Genomic DNA, 16,981 nt, shown 5'->3' with positions numbered 1-16,981 from the left:
TCAAAGACAAATCCAGCAATACCTTTACATGGCCAGTCCATATCACCGTTACTGACCAACCAAAGTTTTATTTGTTATGTAAATAAAGTTGTAGAAATATTTGTAGATCTGAAGCCTCTGTCACTCCAGCTCTATTCCCAGCCCACCACCGCTTCCTCCTGCTTGACTGATAGCCTACATACAGTGTGTGACTTCAGTCAAGCAGGAGGCGGTACTGGGTGGGGAGTAGAGCTGGAGTGACAGAGGCTTCAGATCTTCACATAGCTTTTCATCCTCATGTGCTCTTTCAATTCATATGCCGAGTTCTCCATAACAGAGAAACAAACTTGCCATGTAAAGGTATTGCTGGCCTGGTCTTTGGAAGAGCTACATGCACATGAAAACAGTTTGGACGGGGGATGAAATCCTGCTAACAGACTTAACAGGAAGCAGTCAGGTCCTGTAACGCTATTAACCTGCAGATATAGGGTTAATCTGCAGGTCAACAGCATTATGATGGTGCTAGGGTTTTTTTATCCTTCTCACAGGATTACGAATACTATTTTTGTACTATCCTGTGCCCTGCTTACCTGCATTGCGCAGTGCCACCCAGGCGATATACCATATTATTTATCAGGGCACACATTTTTTTTTTTTTTTTTAAAGGGAAAATGTGTAAACACCTCATTACAAGTTCAGGGTCTGCCCGTGAGGATACAGTGGGAATGATGTGCTGTGTCATTCATGCAAGGGGGTGTCTTTACATCTGCAGAATGCCAAGTAGGCAGGTCCCTGTCGGTCATATTACACATTTATAGCTCATTTTAACAATGGCAAGTTATTTTGGATCTTAAGATGGCAAATCAATCCTGAAATGTTGCCATTTACCTCTCAATGGTGTGTCCTCACAGATATATAGCACAAATAGTTTGTTAACTAGCTCAAGTCATGATCTCCCTCCACAAAGTTGTAAGGGTGTTATTAAAAGGGGTGATCCAGGAATATATATATATATTTTTTACTGTGAGCCAAAAATGGATAGGCAAGTAGTTACTAACTAGTTACTATCTACCTGCCTCTTCTATCTGGCACCAGCTCAGAGTAATCATAGACCGCTCCTGAGCAGAGCAGAAGAGAAGTCACTGCACTGTCAATATGACGTTAGCGGAAGCTGCGGAATCACCGGCAGGAGCGGTCTGTGACCGCTCTGTACTAGCAGCTATCGTCGCCGAGCACAAGAGGCAGGTAGTAGGCAACTATATGCCTGTTCATTCTTGTGCACTCAGTAAAAAAAAAAATAGTCCTTGATAGCCCCTTTGAGCCTTAGCAAGTTTGTACAGTGAAGTCACCTAGGAGACAATGCCAGATCTTCACCCTCTAATGCCACATTAAGAAGTCTGTGATTTTTGTCATCTGCACAAAAAAAAAAAAGGTCTAAGTGTCATCAATGTTTTGAATCAGAGTGCCAGTTTTTACCATCAGTGATTTTTACATATAAAAAAATACTAATAACACACAACACAAGGGCGGCATACTGATGCCATCCATGTGCCATCTGTGATTTATATGGCTCCATAGCCTTGTACGGGCAATTTTTCATCCATGACTCTGATCAAAAACGGTCATATTTCCCTGATTTTTGACAAAAACCTATCTGTAAAAAAAAAAAAAAAAACAACAGACATGTGAATAGGACAATAGATTTTAATGGGAAAGTTTTATATCTGAAAATCACAGATTCACAGATAAACACCTCATTCAGACGTACGTGTTCTTGCAGATTTATCAACATTACTCCCAAAGGGAGACATGGTGGAGGAAAGTACACTTACTAAACTCTACCATAACTGCACCTCACTGCCTGTAGTACAGTAGTAAGAAAGCAGCCATCATTAAAAATGAGCTAAGAAAGATTACTGCTACTCTTACCTGTACAGGTAAAATATGGCCTCCTCTAACATGAACATTAATTGTATCCATTGGTGCAGGAAGATTGATCCATTGCCCCTTAGCTTGAATTTGTACACCCTAAAAAAGAAGAGAAATTCCCTGTAAATATTAAAATTCACAATAGTTTTACAGGGACTCTGTGACAAGGATATTGCCACCTATTAAGACAGCAGCGTAATGCAGAGGCAAACCCCAATTCCAGCTTTTTGTGACTTACTGAGCTGCTTGCTGTAGTTTTGATAAAAAGCACTTTTGTTCCGCAGATCATCATTAGAGGACTAGTAAACCTGCTGCCATATAGTCCTCTATATTAATGAGCTCTGTATAACCCCGCCCCCATCACTAATTGGTAGCTTTCCACCCATGCACGGAAAGCTACCAATCAGTGGTGTGGGGGCGGAGTTATACAGAGCTCAGCAGTCTGAGCACTGCTAGATCTGCAGGAGAGAAAACACTGATTTAACAAAACTGCAACAAGCAGCCCAAATAAGTGATGCATCACTGATATCAGTGTCTCTGACATACTTCAGGTGAGAAGAGCATTAAATTAACAAAAAGCTAGACATCATAAGGAACTAGAAATCTTAAGGTCATGAGAAAACACACCTAAACATAAAGTAAGGTTGATCCCCCCACGGCAGAACTTCCCTAAAATAAATGCAATACAGGTCCTTCTCAAAAAATTAGCATATAGTGTTAAATTTCATTATTTACCATAATGTAATGATTACAATTAAACTTTCATATATTATAGATTCATTATCCACCAGCTGAAATTTGTCAGGTCTTTTATTGTTTTAATACTGATGATTTTGGCATACAACTCCTGATAACCCAAAAAACCTGTCTCAATAAATTAGCATATTTCACCCATCCAATCAAATAAAAGTGTTTTTTAATAACAAACAAAAAAACCAACAAATAATAATGTTCAGTTATGCACTCAATACTTGGTCGGGAATCCTTGGGCAGAAATGACTGCTTCAATGCGGCGTGGCATGGAGGCAATCAGCCTGTGACACTGCTGAGATGTTATGGAGGCCCAGGATGCTTCAATAGCGGCCTTAAGCTCATCCAGAGTGTTGGGTCTTGCGTCTCTTAACTTTCTCTTCACAATATCCCACAGATTCTCTATGGGGTTCAGGTCAGGAGAGTTGGCAGGCCAATTGAGCACAGTAATACCATGGTCAGTAAACCATTTACCAGTGGTTTTGGCACTGTGAGCAGGTGCCAGGTCGTGCTGAAAAATGAAATCTTCATCTCCATAAAGCATTTCAGCCGATGGAAGCATGAAGTGCTCCAAAATCTCCTGATAGCTAGCTGCATTGACCCTGCCCTTGATGAAACACAGTGGACCAACACCAGCAGCTGACATGGCACCCCACACCATCACTGACTGTGGGTACTTGACACTGGACTTCAGGCATTTTGGCATTTCCTTCTCCCCAGTCTTCCTCCAGACTCTGGCACCTTGATTTCCGAATGACATGCAAAATTTGCTTTCATCAGAAAAAAGTACTTGGGACCACTTAGCAACAGTCCAGTGCTGCTTCTCTGTAGCCCAGGTCAGGCGCCTCTGCCGCTGTTTATGGTTCAAAAGTGGCTTTACCTGGGGAATGCGGCACCTGTAGCCCATTTCCTGCACACGCCTGTGCACGGTGGCTCTGGATGTTTCCACACCAGACTCAGTCCACTGCTTCCTCAGGTTCCCCAAGGTCTGGAATCGGTCCTTCTCCACAATCTTCCTCAGGGTCCGGTCTCCTCTTCTCGTTGTACAGCGTTTTCTGCCACATTGTTTCCTTCCAACAGACTTACCATTGAGGTGCCTTGATACAGCACTCTGGGAACAGCCTATTTGTTGAGAAATTTCTTTCTGGGTCTTACCCTCTTGCTTGAGGGTGTCAATGATGGCCTTCTTGACATCTGTCAGGTCGCTAGTCTTACCCATGATGGGGGTTTTGAGTAATGAACCAGGCAGGGAGTTTATAAAAGCCTCAGGTATCTTTTGCATGTGTTTAGAGTTAATTAGTTGATTCAGAAGATTAGGGTAATAGGTCGTTTAGAGAACCTTTTCTTGATATGCTAATTTATTGAGACAGGTTTTTTGGGTTATCAGGAGTTGTATGCCAAAATCATCAGTATTAAAACAATAAAAGACCTGACAAATTTCAGTTGGTGGATAATGAATCTATAATATATGAAAGTTTAATTGTAATCATTACATTATGGTAAATAATGAAATTTAACACTATATGCTAATTTTTTGAGAAGGACCTGTATAGGTAGTGTCAATATGTCCAAGTAAGTGCCCAAAGAAAACCGTTATAAAAGTTAAAAACACGGACTATATAGATCCAAAAAAAACCTGCAGCCACTACTGATTTAGTGGCAAAAAGGGTTTGCCAGCAAAAGTCGTAGTTACTCACCGATAACGGTGTTTCTCGGAGCCCATGACAGCACTACGGAGAGAGGGGATCCGCCCTTCAGGGACAGGAAACCTAACAGATAAAAGGGCGGTACCTCTCCCTCGCATCAGTTGGTTTACAGAGCATCGGAGGACCTCTAGGTTAGTTTACAACAGAGAAAAAAACCGTATTATAACATATCTTAATAGAGGAACCCCGTACCTATACTTATACTATATACACTATATAAATTATATTTAATTAAAGGTGCTCACCGCACTCGTGATGGGAGGGAATAAGCGAGTGCTGTCATGGGCTCCGAGAAACACCGTTATCGGTGAGTAACTACGACTTTCTCGGTCTCCCATGACAGCACTACGGAGAGAATTGCAGAGACTAAGCTTAGGGAGGGACCACCGCCTCGAGAACCTTTCGTCCGAAGGTTAAGTCAGACACAGAGGCTAGATTTAATCTATAGTGTCTAAAAAAGGTTGATGGTGATGACCAGGTGGCCGCTTTACAGATTTGCTCTATCGATACCTCTGACCTCTCAGCCCATGAGGTAGCTACCGCTCTTGTGGAATGTGCTCTTATACCATCTGGGATCTCATTCCCCGAGGATGAATATGCCAAGACTATCGCCTCCTTTATCCACCTCGCCAAAGTACCCTTGGATGCCCGAAATCCTTTTCTGGGACCCTGGAAACAGACAAACAGAGAGCCTTCCTTCCTATACTCTCTGGTGGAATCCAAGTATTGGATTAGGCATCTTCTGACGTCTAGATTATGAAAGTTCTGTTCTTTCTCATTTTTGGGGTTTGGACAAAAGGATGGCAGGGATACTTCTTGTGACCTATGGAATTTTGATGCCACTTTTGGCAAATAGGCCGGGTCAGGTCTAAGAGTGACTCTATCATCTAATATTTTAGTGAAGGGTGGATTGGAGGATAAGGCTTGAATGTCACTTATTCTGCGTGCAGAGGTTAACGCTACCAAAAGAATAGTTTTAAGTGATAATGTTTTAATGGGAATCGTCTCTATGGGTTCGAATGGAGGACCCGTTAACGCCGAGAGGACTAAATTTAAGTCCCATGAGGGCACTTTTTGAGAAACTAAGGGCTTTGATCTTGTTACTGCCTTAATAAATCTGATTATCCATGGGTTGGCCGCAATATTATGATTATAAAGTGCTCCTAGAGCTGCTATTTGTACCTTAAGAGTACTAACCGCCAACCCCTGTTCCAGACCTTTTTGTAGGAACTCAAGTATTTTAGGAATTGAGGGCCCATCCTGGACTTTTACTTTGGAGACGGACAGAAATTTTTTCCATGTTTTCCCATATATTCTAGTAGTGATGGGTTTTCTACTTTTTAACAACGTGGTGACTAAGTTGTCTGAGAAACCCCTTTCTTTTAATAGTCCCCGTTCAAAAACCAGGCTGTCAAATGTAGGTTCGATTCCTGTGGGTTCAAGATCGGCCCTTGATGTAGAAGGTCTGGTATATTCGGTAGGACCCATGGGTCCGAGACAGATAGCATCCTCAGCCAGGAGAACCACGTCCTTTTTGGCCAGAACGGGGCTGTAAGGATCATTTTCGTTTTGTCCTCTCTGACTTTCCGAATGACTGCCGGGATCAGAATAGTTGGAGGAAAAGCATAAGTCAATTTTTGAGTCCATGGAATCATAAAGGCATCTAGAGCCTGTGGATTCCCTCCCGGGTTCAGTGAGCAGAATTTGTTCACCTTTTTGTTTTTGGAATTGGCAAATAAATCTATTGTCGGTGTTCCCCACATTTCTGTGATCTGATCGTAGATGGATTGGTTTAGGGACCACTCGCCTTGTTTTAACTGAGATCGACTCAGATAATCTGCTCTCTCGTTGTTTGAACCCTGAATGTGTAGCGCAGAGAGGGATAGTAGATTTTCTTCCGCAAGGTTGAAAATTTTGATGGAAGAACTCATGAGTGCCCGAGACCTTGTTCCTCCCTGGTGGTTTATATACGCTACAGTCACTTTGTTGTCCGAAAAAATTCGGACATGATGCCCCTGAATAGAAGTCAGAAAAGAAAGAAGAGCCTGAAGTACTGCCCAAAGTTCTTTTTGGTTTGAGGATGCTGATAGTTCCTGAACTGACCAGGTTCCCTGAGCCACTCTGTCCCCCATGTGAGCCCCCCACCCTCTGGGACTCGCATCGGTTGTTATTACCCGGGATATTTTTGTCACCCAAGGAACTCCTCTTGATAAGTTTTGGCTTTCCCCCCACCAACGAAGGGAATGAATAACTGAGGAATTTAGGGTAATCCAACTTTCCAAGTTGTTCTTTAGTAGTGACTGCCATTCTAGTATGAGCCACTGAAGCTCCCTTGTGTGAAATTGTGCGAAGGGTATCGCTGGTAGGCATGAGGACAGAGAGCCTGGTAGCGACATTGCTCTCCTTCGAGTCATGGAAGGATGGTGAAATGTTCGTGCTATCATGGCTAATATTTTGTCTTTTTGGGGGTTTGGAAGTCGACATTCTTGGACTCGGGAGTCTAATGTCAGACCTAGGAACTCCTGTACCTGACAGGGTTCCAACTTTGATTTTTTTATGTTTATGAGCCACCCCAAGTCCGTCAGAATAGTCATTACTCGGTCTCTCTGTTCTCTGCAACTTTGAGCCGAGTTGCTTACGATGAGAAAGTCGTCTAGGTAAGGGACTATTAAAATATTTTGTTCCCTTATGTGGGCCATCATTTCCGCTATTATCTTCGTGAATATTCGAGGAGCTGTAGAGATCCCGAACGGAAGAGCTCTGTACTGGAAAAATCTTAATTGCCCTTTTATGGGAACTGCCAATCTTAGGAATTTTTTAAATTGATTGTGGATGGGCACATGATATATGCGTTGGTTAGGTCTATCACGACCATGTAGCAATTCGGAAACAGGATTTTTATGGTGGACTTTATTGTTTCCATTTTGAATTTGTGATTTCTTACGTATTTGTTTAGGTTTTTTAGATTTATAATGGTCCGAAAGGACCCGTCGGGTTTTGGTACTAAAAAAAGAGGGGAGAAAAAACCTTCTATTTCCTGAGGGGAGATTTCTTGAATCACAGATTTTTGCAGTAGGGAAATAATTTCTTTCTCTAAAGCTGCTTGTTCTGCTGTCGAGGATCTTATTTTCGTTTCTATGTAATTCCGGGTAGGAAAAGAAATAAAATCTATTTTTAGACCGTACTGTATGATGTTTAGAATCCAGATGTTGTTGGATATTTTCTTCCAGGCGGGAAGGAATGATGCGAGTCTTCCCCCCACCGTAGGCAAAATGTCATTTGGAGGGTTTTTTGTCTCGAGAGGTATTGCCAAAGAGGTAACTTCTATCCCTTCTCCTGCCTTCTTCCCATTTATTCTGCTCCCTGGGGGGTCTGCGGCGGAAAAATCTCCGGTTCCGAAAGGACTGCCTGAATGGGGCTGGACCTAAATTTGGAAACCCCTTCTTTTTGTCTCCCGCTTTTTGGAGGATGTCATCCAGGGTCTCTCCAAACAGAAAATTCCCTTCACACGGAATAGAACATAGCTTTGTCTGGAGATCTCCAGGCCAGCTCTTGAGCCATAAGGTTCTTCTGGCTGCGTTGGAGAGAGCAGCGGCCTTAGATGTTAACCGTACGGAGTCTGCCGAGGAGTCCGCCAGGAATGCTGCTGCTGCTCTAATTGCAGGGATAGAATCCAGTAATTTATTTCTGGGTAGCCCGTCTCTAATTTGATTTTCTAATTGGTCGATCCACACCATCAGAGATCTGGAGGTGCAGGTAGCCGCAACAGTAGGCCTCAAGCTACCCCCAGCCGATTCCCATGCCCCCTTAAGAAACGTGTCTGCTTTCTTGTCTAAAGGGTCTCTGAGGGTACCCATGTCCTCGAACGGGAGCGCAAATTTTTTCGAGGCCTTTGCCACCGCTACATCCAATTTTGGTGCCTTATCCCAGGAAGTGGATGTGTCATCTTCGAAGGGATACTTCCTCTTAAGCGAGGGCACCGAAGAGTTTCTCCTATCTGGTTTCTCCCATTCTTTTTTGATTAGAGATTGGACATTGGGATTTAGAGGAAAGGTTTTCCGCTTTTTTTGTCCCAAACCACCAAACATTACATCTTGGGCTGTTTTGTCAGGTTTAGGCTCCTCCACCCCCATAGTAGCCCTAACGGCTCTCACTAAGGTATCCACTTCCTCGAGTGGAAAACAATGTCGGCCCGAATCTTCCTCGGAGGAGGATAGGGAGGAGTCAGAATCGTCAGAATCTGCGTCTTCAGATGAAGATCGGACAGAGTGGGAATGTACTGTTTCCTTTATTTTATCTTTCCCTTTTTTTGGAGGAAGATACAGCATTCTGAACCTCAGATCTAATTATGTTTTTTAGTTCAGATGCAAAGTCGGGAGTTTCCTCACATAGCACACGCTGGATACATGATTTGCAAAGCTTTTTGTCCCAGGCTACTGGTAAAGCTTTGTCACAGATGGGGCAGGATTTGTTTTTTCTTTTCTCCAACTTCTTCTTTCCCTATTAAGGGAGAAGAGGGAGCCCCATTATAATACAGACTTTCACGAAGATCACTCACCATTCGGACGTGCAGGCAGGTACCGGTTCTGGAGGGGGCCCTGGGTCTGGAATGGAAGGTTCCCGAGGAGGTGAATTAGTCTTCGCAGCAGATCTGCTGCGCTGTGTAGAACGGCTGCTAGACCCACTCCTGGTGCTCTTAGGGTCTGTTTTCTTATGGTGCTGCTGCCTCGGCTGCAGCTCCTGTGGATCGCTGTCTTCCATGATTTACAGGGAGATAGTGCGACAACTAAGTGAGCACCATCTCCCTATTTGTAATTGGCGCCACCCCCGGCGTTCCCCGCACTTCCGGTCCTGCGTCACATCCTCCCGGGAGAAAGAAGCTACCGCGCATGCGCGCGGCGATGACCCGGAAGTCCAGCTGCATTTCTGGAGCGGCGGCCATCTTAGTACACCCGGAGCGTGCGCTTACCGGCACAGGAGCTCCGGGTGATCCAGCGCCCCTTCATCATTCCGAATCGGCGGCGTTCTCCCTCCGCTCACCCTGAAGAACCCCTCGGTTCCAGCGGTGGCGGCTTCGGGAGCCGGAACAAGCCGCGGCAGGAGCCTCCTCGCTGCCGGTACCCGACCGCCCGGTCCCGGTCCATCGGTCTTCCTACAGGTACCACCGAAAAGAGGTTCCCTGTTCAGGGACAGGAAACCAACTGATGCGAGGGAGAGGTACCGCCCTTTTATCTGTTGGGTTTCCTGTCCCTGAAGGGCGGATCCCCTCTCTCCGTAGTGCTGTCATGGGAGACCGAGAAATAGAGTATATCAATTAGTTTTTTCAACAGAGATGCCTGAATGAAGGCTCTAGGACACAGGCTTCTACGTCACAGATTTTCCACTTAAAAGGAAAGTGGACCCCAAATGATTTTTAATACGGAAGATAATAAATGGAACTGATGAGGATGCGAACATGAAAGGGGCTGCTTAAAGAGAAAAGGTCAGCACTAATTTGGAATGTAAAAGTAAATACATGGCTGAAATGCCGCTATAATACTGATTACATTGATACCTTTTGTTGAAATTCATTTTGTTGTTCTTCTGTAATAAATCATTTGATTTATGCTACCTCGGTTTAAGTGCATGGGGGCTGGGCTATGCACAGGGAGGGGACGATCCAGTGCAAAGTCTGGCCCCTGCGCACCTAAACCTAATTAGCATAACAAGTCAAATCGGGATTACACAAGAATAACAAAAAGTTCTTTAAAAACTTAAATCAGAGTTACAGCCATGTCACCATTCCAAATTCTGGAAAAGGTTTACTATAATGTGGTCTTTTAAACGCCTTCTAGGATAGTTGGAGTCAAAGTCCTGAGAAACCCACTAATTGCTCAGAACACAGAAGAAGTGCCCACACAATGGTGTCCGGACATAATGGACAGGCTCTGGGTCTGTACACAACTGAGCGCTTCTTACCTGGGGTGTGAGCAATCGGTGACGGTCTATAAACGTTAATAACACCAACGTTGTTTCAGGTTCCCAGACATATTTTGCTTCATATGTTAATTAGCATATAATGAATGAAAAGAAGATATTCCCAGGAGGCGCTTACCGTTTGTAGTGCGTACCACGCTCCCGCAGGAAAGTATCCATTTACTTCAGTCTTTCCCTGCTCAAGGACTGGGGTGATCAGCAGTGCATCACCCCAAAGGAACTGACGGTCAATTGTCCATGTGTTTTCGTCAGTAGGAAACCTTGAAGAGACAGATAAACTGAGTAACAACCTATTTGTATACTTGGATTAAAACATGCCTTTGAAACCAAACGATCTAAGTGCTGAAATGTTTAATTCCAAATACAAGTCGAGGGTAAATAAAAGTAAAATCCTCTTACCGATTTTTAGGCGGGTCACATTAAAAACAGGGGACTCAAACTAAAATAGGGTCCAGAGACACACACACACAAAAAAAATTAACGTTCGGGTGCAGTTCACATTGCTAAATTTAGGTTGGGGCTACATGGCGACTCTGGTAGAGATTGAGACAAAAGTCCCCCACATTCCGCCCCGGAATACAGACATGCACCACACCACTAATAGATAACTGGCTACTGTGGAATCCACAGTTCAAATTTTAAATATGTTGAACTAAAATCAAGTTCTTAAAGAAGCACTCCTCCTCTCATCAAAGTTTTTATCCTCTTAATATATTGCAATCATACTGTATAGCACTGTGTAACTTACAATTGCTCATTTTGCCTTTCTTCCCAGCTAATTATTCTCTTTTCTCTGCTCTATGTAAAAAACATAGCAGATGGAGATCTCGGCACCAAGATCTCGGGAGATGAGATCTCAGTGCCAAGCTCATCTCCCGAGATGTGGTGCCAAGATCTCCATCTGCGCATGCACCACCCCCGGCAGCCATTTTCCCGGAGTTCACCACATAGGAAACCATGGAACTGCGGGGGCTCTGGCCTTTCACAAAATGTTGGCATAGCTCTCGCAGCACTGCCAGACACCCCCGCAGCACACCCCCACGGCACGCCGCACATCCAAACACCCCCTCATCCCTGCCTGCATCATCGCCCCACTCTTGCCTCCACCAGCAGTGACCTTAGGACCCCGCTTCACCACAGCCACCACCCCGGTAAGAAATACAACGCATGGATTATAAGAAGCACCACCATTTTATTTTTCTCCTCAAAGTTTGGGATGCGTCTTATAATCCAGAGCGTCTTATCTGCAAAATATGGTAATACTGAGCATCCATATTGGATCCAAATTTAACCTAGGAACCTGTATTTGATTGTGTACATTTTACATTATTTATATTTAAAAACGGATGCCACACATGTAAAAAAAAAAAAAAAAAAAACTCTGATAACACGATAACCGTAATCAGTTCTTTTCTGGATGAATTTGATGATTTTTCATACCCTCATCTGAATGAGGCTTTAATTTCATTCTGCAGCCAACAATGATCAAGGAAACAAACAAACTTAAAAGCTAAATAATGATAGATATGTAATTGAACTGAATTGCAAAAATTGTCAGCCCAAAATAAATGCATTTAAGAAAAAAAAAAAAAACTGTCCATATACTAAAATAAAGGAGAAGAAATGTCCCATGCAATGAGATCGCATAACACCTGGAATAGGTTATATCCTTTGAACATGTACAGGTCCTTCTCAAAAAATTAGCATATAGTGTTAAATTTCATTATTTACCATAATGTAATGATTACAATTAAACTTTCATATATTATAGATTCATTATCCACCAACTGAAATTTGTCAGGTCTTTTATTGTTTTAATACTGATGATTTTGGCATACAACTCCTGATAACCCAAAAAACCTGTCTCAATAAATTAGCATATCAAGAAAAGGTTCTCTAAACGACCTATTACCCTAATCTTCTGAATCAACTAATTAACTCTAAACACATGCAAAAGATACCTGAGGCTTTTATAAACTCCCTGCCTGGTTCATTACTCAAAACCCCCATCATGGGTAAGACTAGCGACCTGACAGATGTCAAGAAGGCCATCATTGACACCCTCAAGCAAGAGGGTAAGACCCAGAAAGAAATTTCTCAACAAATAGGCTGTTCCCAGAGTGCTGTATCAAGGCACCTCAATGGTAAGTCTGTTGGAAGGAAACAATGTGGCAGAAAACGCTGTACAACGAGAAGAGGAGACCGGACCCTGAGGAAGATTGTGGAGAAGGACCGATTCCAGACCTTGGGGAACCTGAGGAAGCAGTGGACTGAGTCTGGTGTGGAAACATCCAGAGCCACCGTGCACAGGCGTGTGCAGGAAATGGGCTACAGGTGCCGCATTCCCCAGGTAAAGCCACTTTTGAACCATAAACAGCGGCAGAGGCGCCTGACCTGGGCTACAGAGAAGCAGCACTGGACTGTTGCTAAGTGGTCCCAAGTACTTTTTTCTGATGAAAGCAAATTTTGCATGTCATTCGGAAATCAAGGTGCCAGAGTCTGGAGGAAGACTGGGGAGAAGGAAATGCCAAAATGCCTGAAGTCCAGTGTCAAGTACCCACAGTCAGTGATGGTGTGGGGTGCCATGTCAGCTGCTGGTGTTGGTCCACTGTGTTTCATCAAGGGCAGGGTCAATGCAGCTAGCTATCAGGAGATTTTGGAGCACTTCATGCTTCCATCGGCTGAAATGCTTTATGGAGATGAAGATTTCATTTTTCAGCACGACCTGGCACCTGCTCACAGTGCCAAAACCACTGGTAAATGGTTTACTGACCATGGTATTACTGTGCTCAATTGGCCTGCCAACTCTCCTGACCTGAACCCCATAGAGAATCTGTGGGATATTGTGAAGAGAAAGTTAAGAGACGCAAGACCCAACACTCTGGATGAGCTTAAGGCCGCTATTGAAGCATCCTGGGCCTCCATAACATCTCAGCAGTGTCACAGGCTGATTGCCTCTTTGCCACGCCGCATTGAAGCAGTCATTTCTGCCAAAGGATTCCCGACCAAGTATTGAGTGCATAACTGAACATTATTATTTGTTGGTTTTTTTGTTTGTTATTAAAAAACACTTTTATTTGATTGGATGGGTGAAATATGCTAATTTATTGAGACAGGTTTTTTGGGTTATCAGGAGTTGTATGCCAAAATCATCAGTATTAAAACAATAAAAGACCTGACAAATTTCAGCTGGTGGATAATGAATCTATAATATATGAAAGTTTAATTGTAATCATTACATTATGGTAAATAATGAAATTTAACACTATATGCTAATTTTTTGAGAAGGACCTGTATAAGCATAAACTAAGAAAAAAAAAAATCACCAAGAAATACATGTGATGGGTGATCTGAACTGTTCCAACCAGAACAAGGCAAATAAGATGGGATGCAGAAAGACGGACTAAAGTTCTATTTTGTATTTTTGTCAGATCTGATGCTAAGAGGGACGGCCAGGGACATCTGCATTTCTGTATTGTGCCGCTAGAGGTTACATTTTTAGATTGGAGTGAGACAAATAATAGCAAAAGCATTTCCCAAGATAAATCGGGAATGGAAGACGGAAGTTTGAGTACGAATAGATTCCGTGGTGGTTCTGACCATAAATGATGCCAACTGGCAATCTGGCACCATTATTCCCATACTATCCTTTATGAGTATAGCGTGAAGTTTGGACATAAAGGAAAATCAAACAGTTTGAAAGCATATTATTGTGCTTTATGACGTGCGGTTCTTTCAAGCCTACATAGTATTGATGGCCTCTGGAGTCAAGTAGTCGACTCCAGGAGAATGTGCACCTACTTCCAATTTGCAACCCACATGGTATCTTCTTGTAGTAAAGGCTGTCACTAAGGGGACATTCATAGAGCTATATAATCAGCCAAGTTTTATATGGAGTAATACGAGTGTCATAAATGCAAGCATGTCTTTGATGTCAAAGGTAATGTTCTTCGGTGTATACTTCCGGCCACATTCCGACTAGTCGTGTCCGATCTCACTCAATTCACTTGCATTTAATGAGACCACAAACGTCTAGTCGGCATGTGACTGCATATATGAAAATAGCATACTTGTGGTCACTTGTGGTCACCGCCAGAGAATCCTCACAGCCTGCACTGTGAGTATTCACAAATCTGAATATACACACAAACACACATATATATATATTCATTAAATAAATAAAACTTACTCAAGAAAGAGTGCACGAGCAACAGTCTCACCAAAACTGTGAGCCTTATGAAACAAGGTATAAAGATATGGAAGCAAGGAATATCGAATGTTTAAAGCATTCCTTATGGTGTCCTGAGATTCTTTGCTAAAAACATACGGCTCTTGTGCCTGAAGGAAAAGGGAGAGGATATAACAATGATATTTCTTCAAAATTGAGCAAATGCAATATTTTGCAGAAGGCAAAAAAAAATGCAATAAGTGCATTCTTAGAAATCTTTTCACATGTTATACAGAAAGGTCAGAAGTTTTGATTAGTTGGGTCTCCGCATCCATACCCCTACTGATCACTTCATGAAGGGGCAGAAGTAATCAGCCAAGCTCCTCATGGAACGCATCTTCAGTCTCAGAGAAGAGCTCCATTTGGTAAAGCACTTTGTTGGTTGTGGGCATCAGTTGGGGTCTCAGCACTCTGCACTTAGATCCCATGCAATTTTAGCCACAAAAAACTTTTAGGCAATGCACGAATAATACATTTCAGAAATGAGCACAAGTATTTTCTTACCCGGGCATCATGACCGTTATGATTTCTCATAAATGGGTAAAAAGCACCAAGTTGACTCCACCGCACACACAGCTCTTCAGTTGTATTCCCATTAAAACCACATATGTCCGCCCCAACCAGAGGGATACCATACATATTGAAAAGTAATATGGCTGAAAAGTGACAAAAAGAGAAGAGACTGACATCCGCTCTCATGATCATAGTACAATTGTTTTACCCATATCCTACCTGGTACTGAGTAGTAAAGCTGTTCCCAGGAACTTTCCACATCTCCTGTCCAATGACCTGCATAGTGACCATGACTGGAAAAAGTGGATCTAGATATCACAAAGGGACGTTTTCCCCGGATCTTCACCATGGCACTAGGAAAAAGCACAAAAGAGATCAGTCATGAGATAAACATACAGTAGTAACATCTCATCTGCTCACTTACTGGTGGGATGCTATTGCCTCAGACAGTCCATACAGATTGTGCAGGTTGTAATGAGAAGAGATATGTTGCTGACTCGAAGCACAGATTGTAGCGCGTCGTAATGTACCGCCAACTACCGCTGAAAAAGAGAAAAACATACAGAGCGCGCAGTGATTGCTCAGTAATAAATCTACACATTTGGCCATTGGATTTCATAGGAGAGCAGAGATGGAATAATACAACAAACTACTTAAAAGGGGTTTCCCACGAACAAAGTACATTTTAATCAAAAGATCTTGGAATAATAATAAGTTCCACAATTGAATGTGTAAAAATAAAATAATGTTCCTGTGCTGAGATAATCTTAAAAAATGCGTCCCTGCTGTGTACTGTGTAATGGCTGTGTCTGACCATGCAAGAACATGGTCTGATCATAAAACAGCTCCTGGGCAGGGTTTGTGGAAGTATATAAACATTACAGCTACTGATATTTGTGAGGTAAAACATGTTTACGAACAGGCAGGGAAATGTTTTACCTCACAAAAAGAATCAACTGTGATCCTGTGATATTATATCCGTATACTCTTGTCACAAGTGTCACATCCTCCTGGGAGATATGGGGTTACGCGATCATCACATACTGTGAATCACAGGTCTTGCAATTAGCCTGTGTGTTTTGTTCCTCATATTAAATTGACTTCATTCTGTTCGGATCTGAAGAGGTTAACGACTGTGTGCTGGTTGGAGACCTGCAGCTCAAATCGTACAGCTGCTCCTGACCTGCTTGCTTTTCTCTCTCTATAAAACCTGGCCAGACCTTCTCATCCCCTCCTGTGAAAGTTTTACTTCCTCACTTGTTGGAGTTGGTGTGTTGACATAGGAGTTCAAAGTTGCTGCTGGAGATTGTTGTTTGCAGTTTGGGGGTTTCTCCATTATCCTATTATTATTTGGTTTGTACCTTCCTATCCTTCCCTTTATTCCTCTCTATCCTTGGTGAGAGTTTTTGTATGCAAGTGGCTTTTTGTTATACCTGGTTTGTCTTTTGTGTATATACACCAACATATCTGTCCCAGGCCTTCTGGGGGAGGGGACAGCTTAGGACATTATTAGGAGCATAGTAAGGTTGGAGACTCAGGCCTCTCTACATTCAAGAGTACCCTCGGGACAGGGCTAGTTAGAGTCCCAATTCCAGGGACAGTTTGAAGTCCCCCCCTTCCTTACCAAAGACCCTCACAGAATGACATCTTTTTTGCTTACTTCCTCTGCCCAAGAGATGTGGTATGATCAGACCATGTTCCTGCATGGTCAGACACAGCCATTACACAGTACACAGCAGGGGCACATTTATAAGATTAAAAAAAAATCCTGTGCTGAGTTAAAGCATCAAATTGTGAAACTTATCTTGATTCCGAGATCTTGTGATTAAAAGTACTTTGTTCATTAGACAACTCTTTTTAACAGTGGAGGGAGCCCAGAGTGGAAGGGCCTTGAGGAACA

The 16,981-nt window shown here is 42.9% G+C and overlaps 1 protein-coding gene across 1 annotated transcript in view; it reads right to left on the bottom strand.

The window, feature by feature from the left end:
* LOC138665169 (lysosomal alpha-glucosidase-like) overlaps positions 1-16,981 on the bottom strand; it is an 83,026-nt gene that overhangs the window by 8,460 nt on the left and 57,585 nt on the right. The window contains exons 12-17 of the mRNA XM_069752429.1: positions 15,506-15,623; positions 15,301-15,434; positions 15,073-15,224; positions 14,530-14,678; positions 10,459-10,600; positions 1,909-2,007 (exon numbers count right to left, since the gene is read on the bottom strand). Of these exons, the coding sequence (XP_069608530.1) occupies positions 1,909-2,007; positions 10,459-10,600; positions 14,530-14,678; positions 15,073-15,224; positions 15,301-15,434; positions 15,506-15,623 (794 nt within the window). The remainder of the gene's footprint in view (positions 1-1,908; positions 2,008-10,458; positions 10,601-14,529; positions 14,679-15,072; positions 15,225-15,300; positions 15,435-15,505; positions 15,624-16,981) is intronic.

The sequence above is a fragment of the Ranitomeya imitator genome, chromosome 2, assembly GCF_032444005.1.
Source record: "Ranitomeya imitator isolate aRanImi1 chromosome 2, aRanImi1.pri, whole genome shotgun sequence".
In the NCBI taxonomy this organism is placed as follows: Eukaryota; Metazoa; Chordata; class Amphibia; order Anura; family Dendrobatidae; genus Ranitomeya; species Ranitomeya imitator.
The sequence above is the reverse complement of the archived record's forward strand: the minus strand, read 5'-3'. Positions and strand labels throughout refer to the sequence as shown.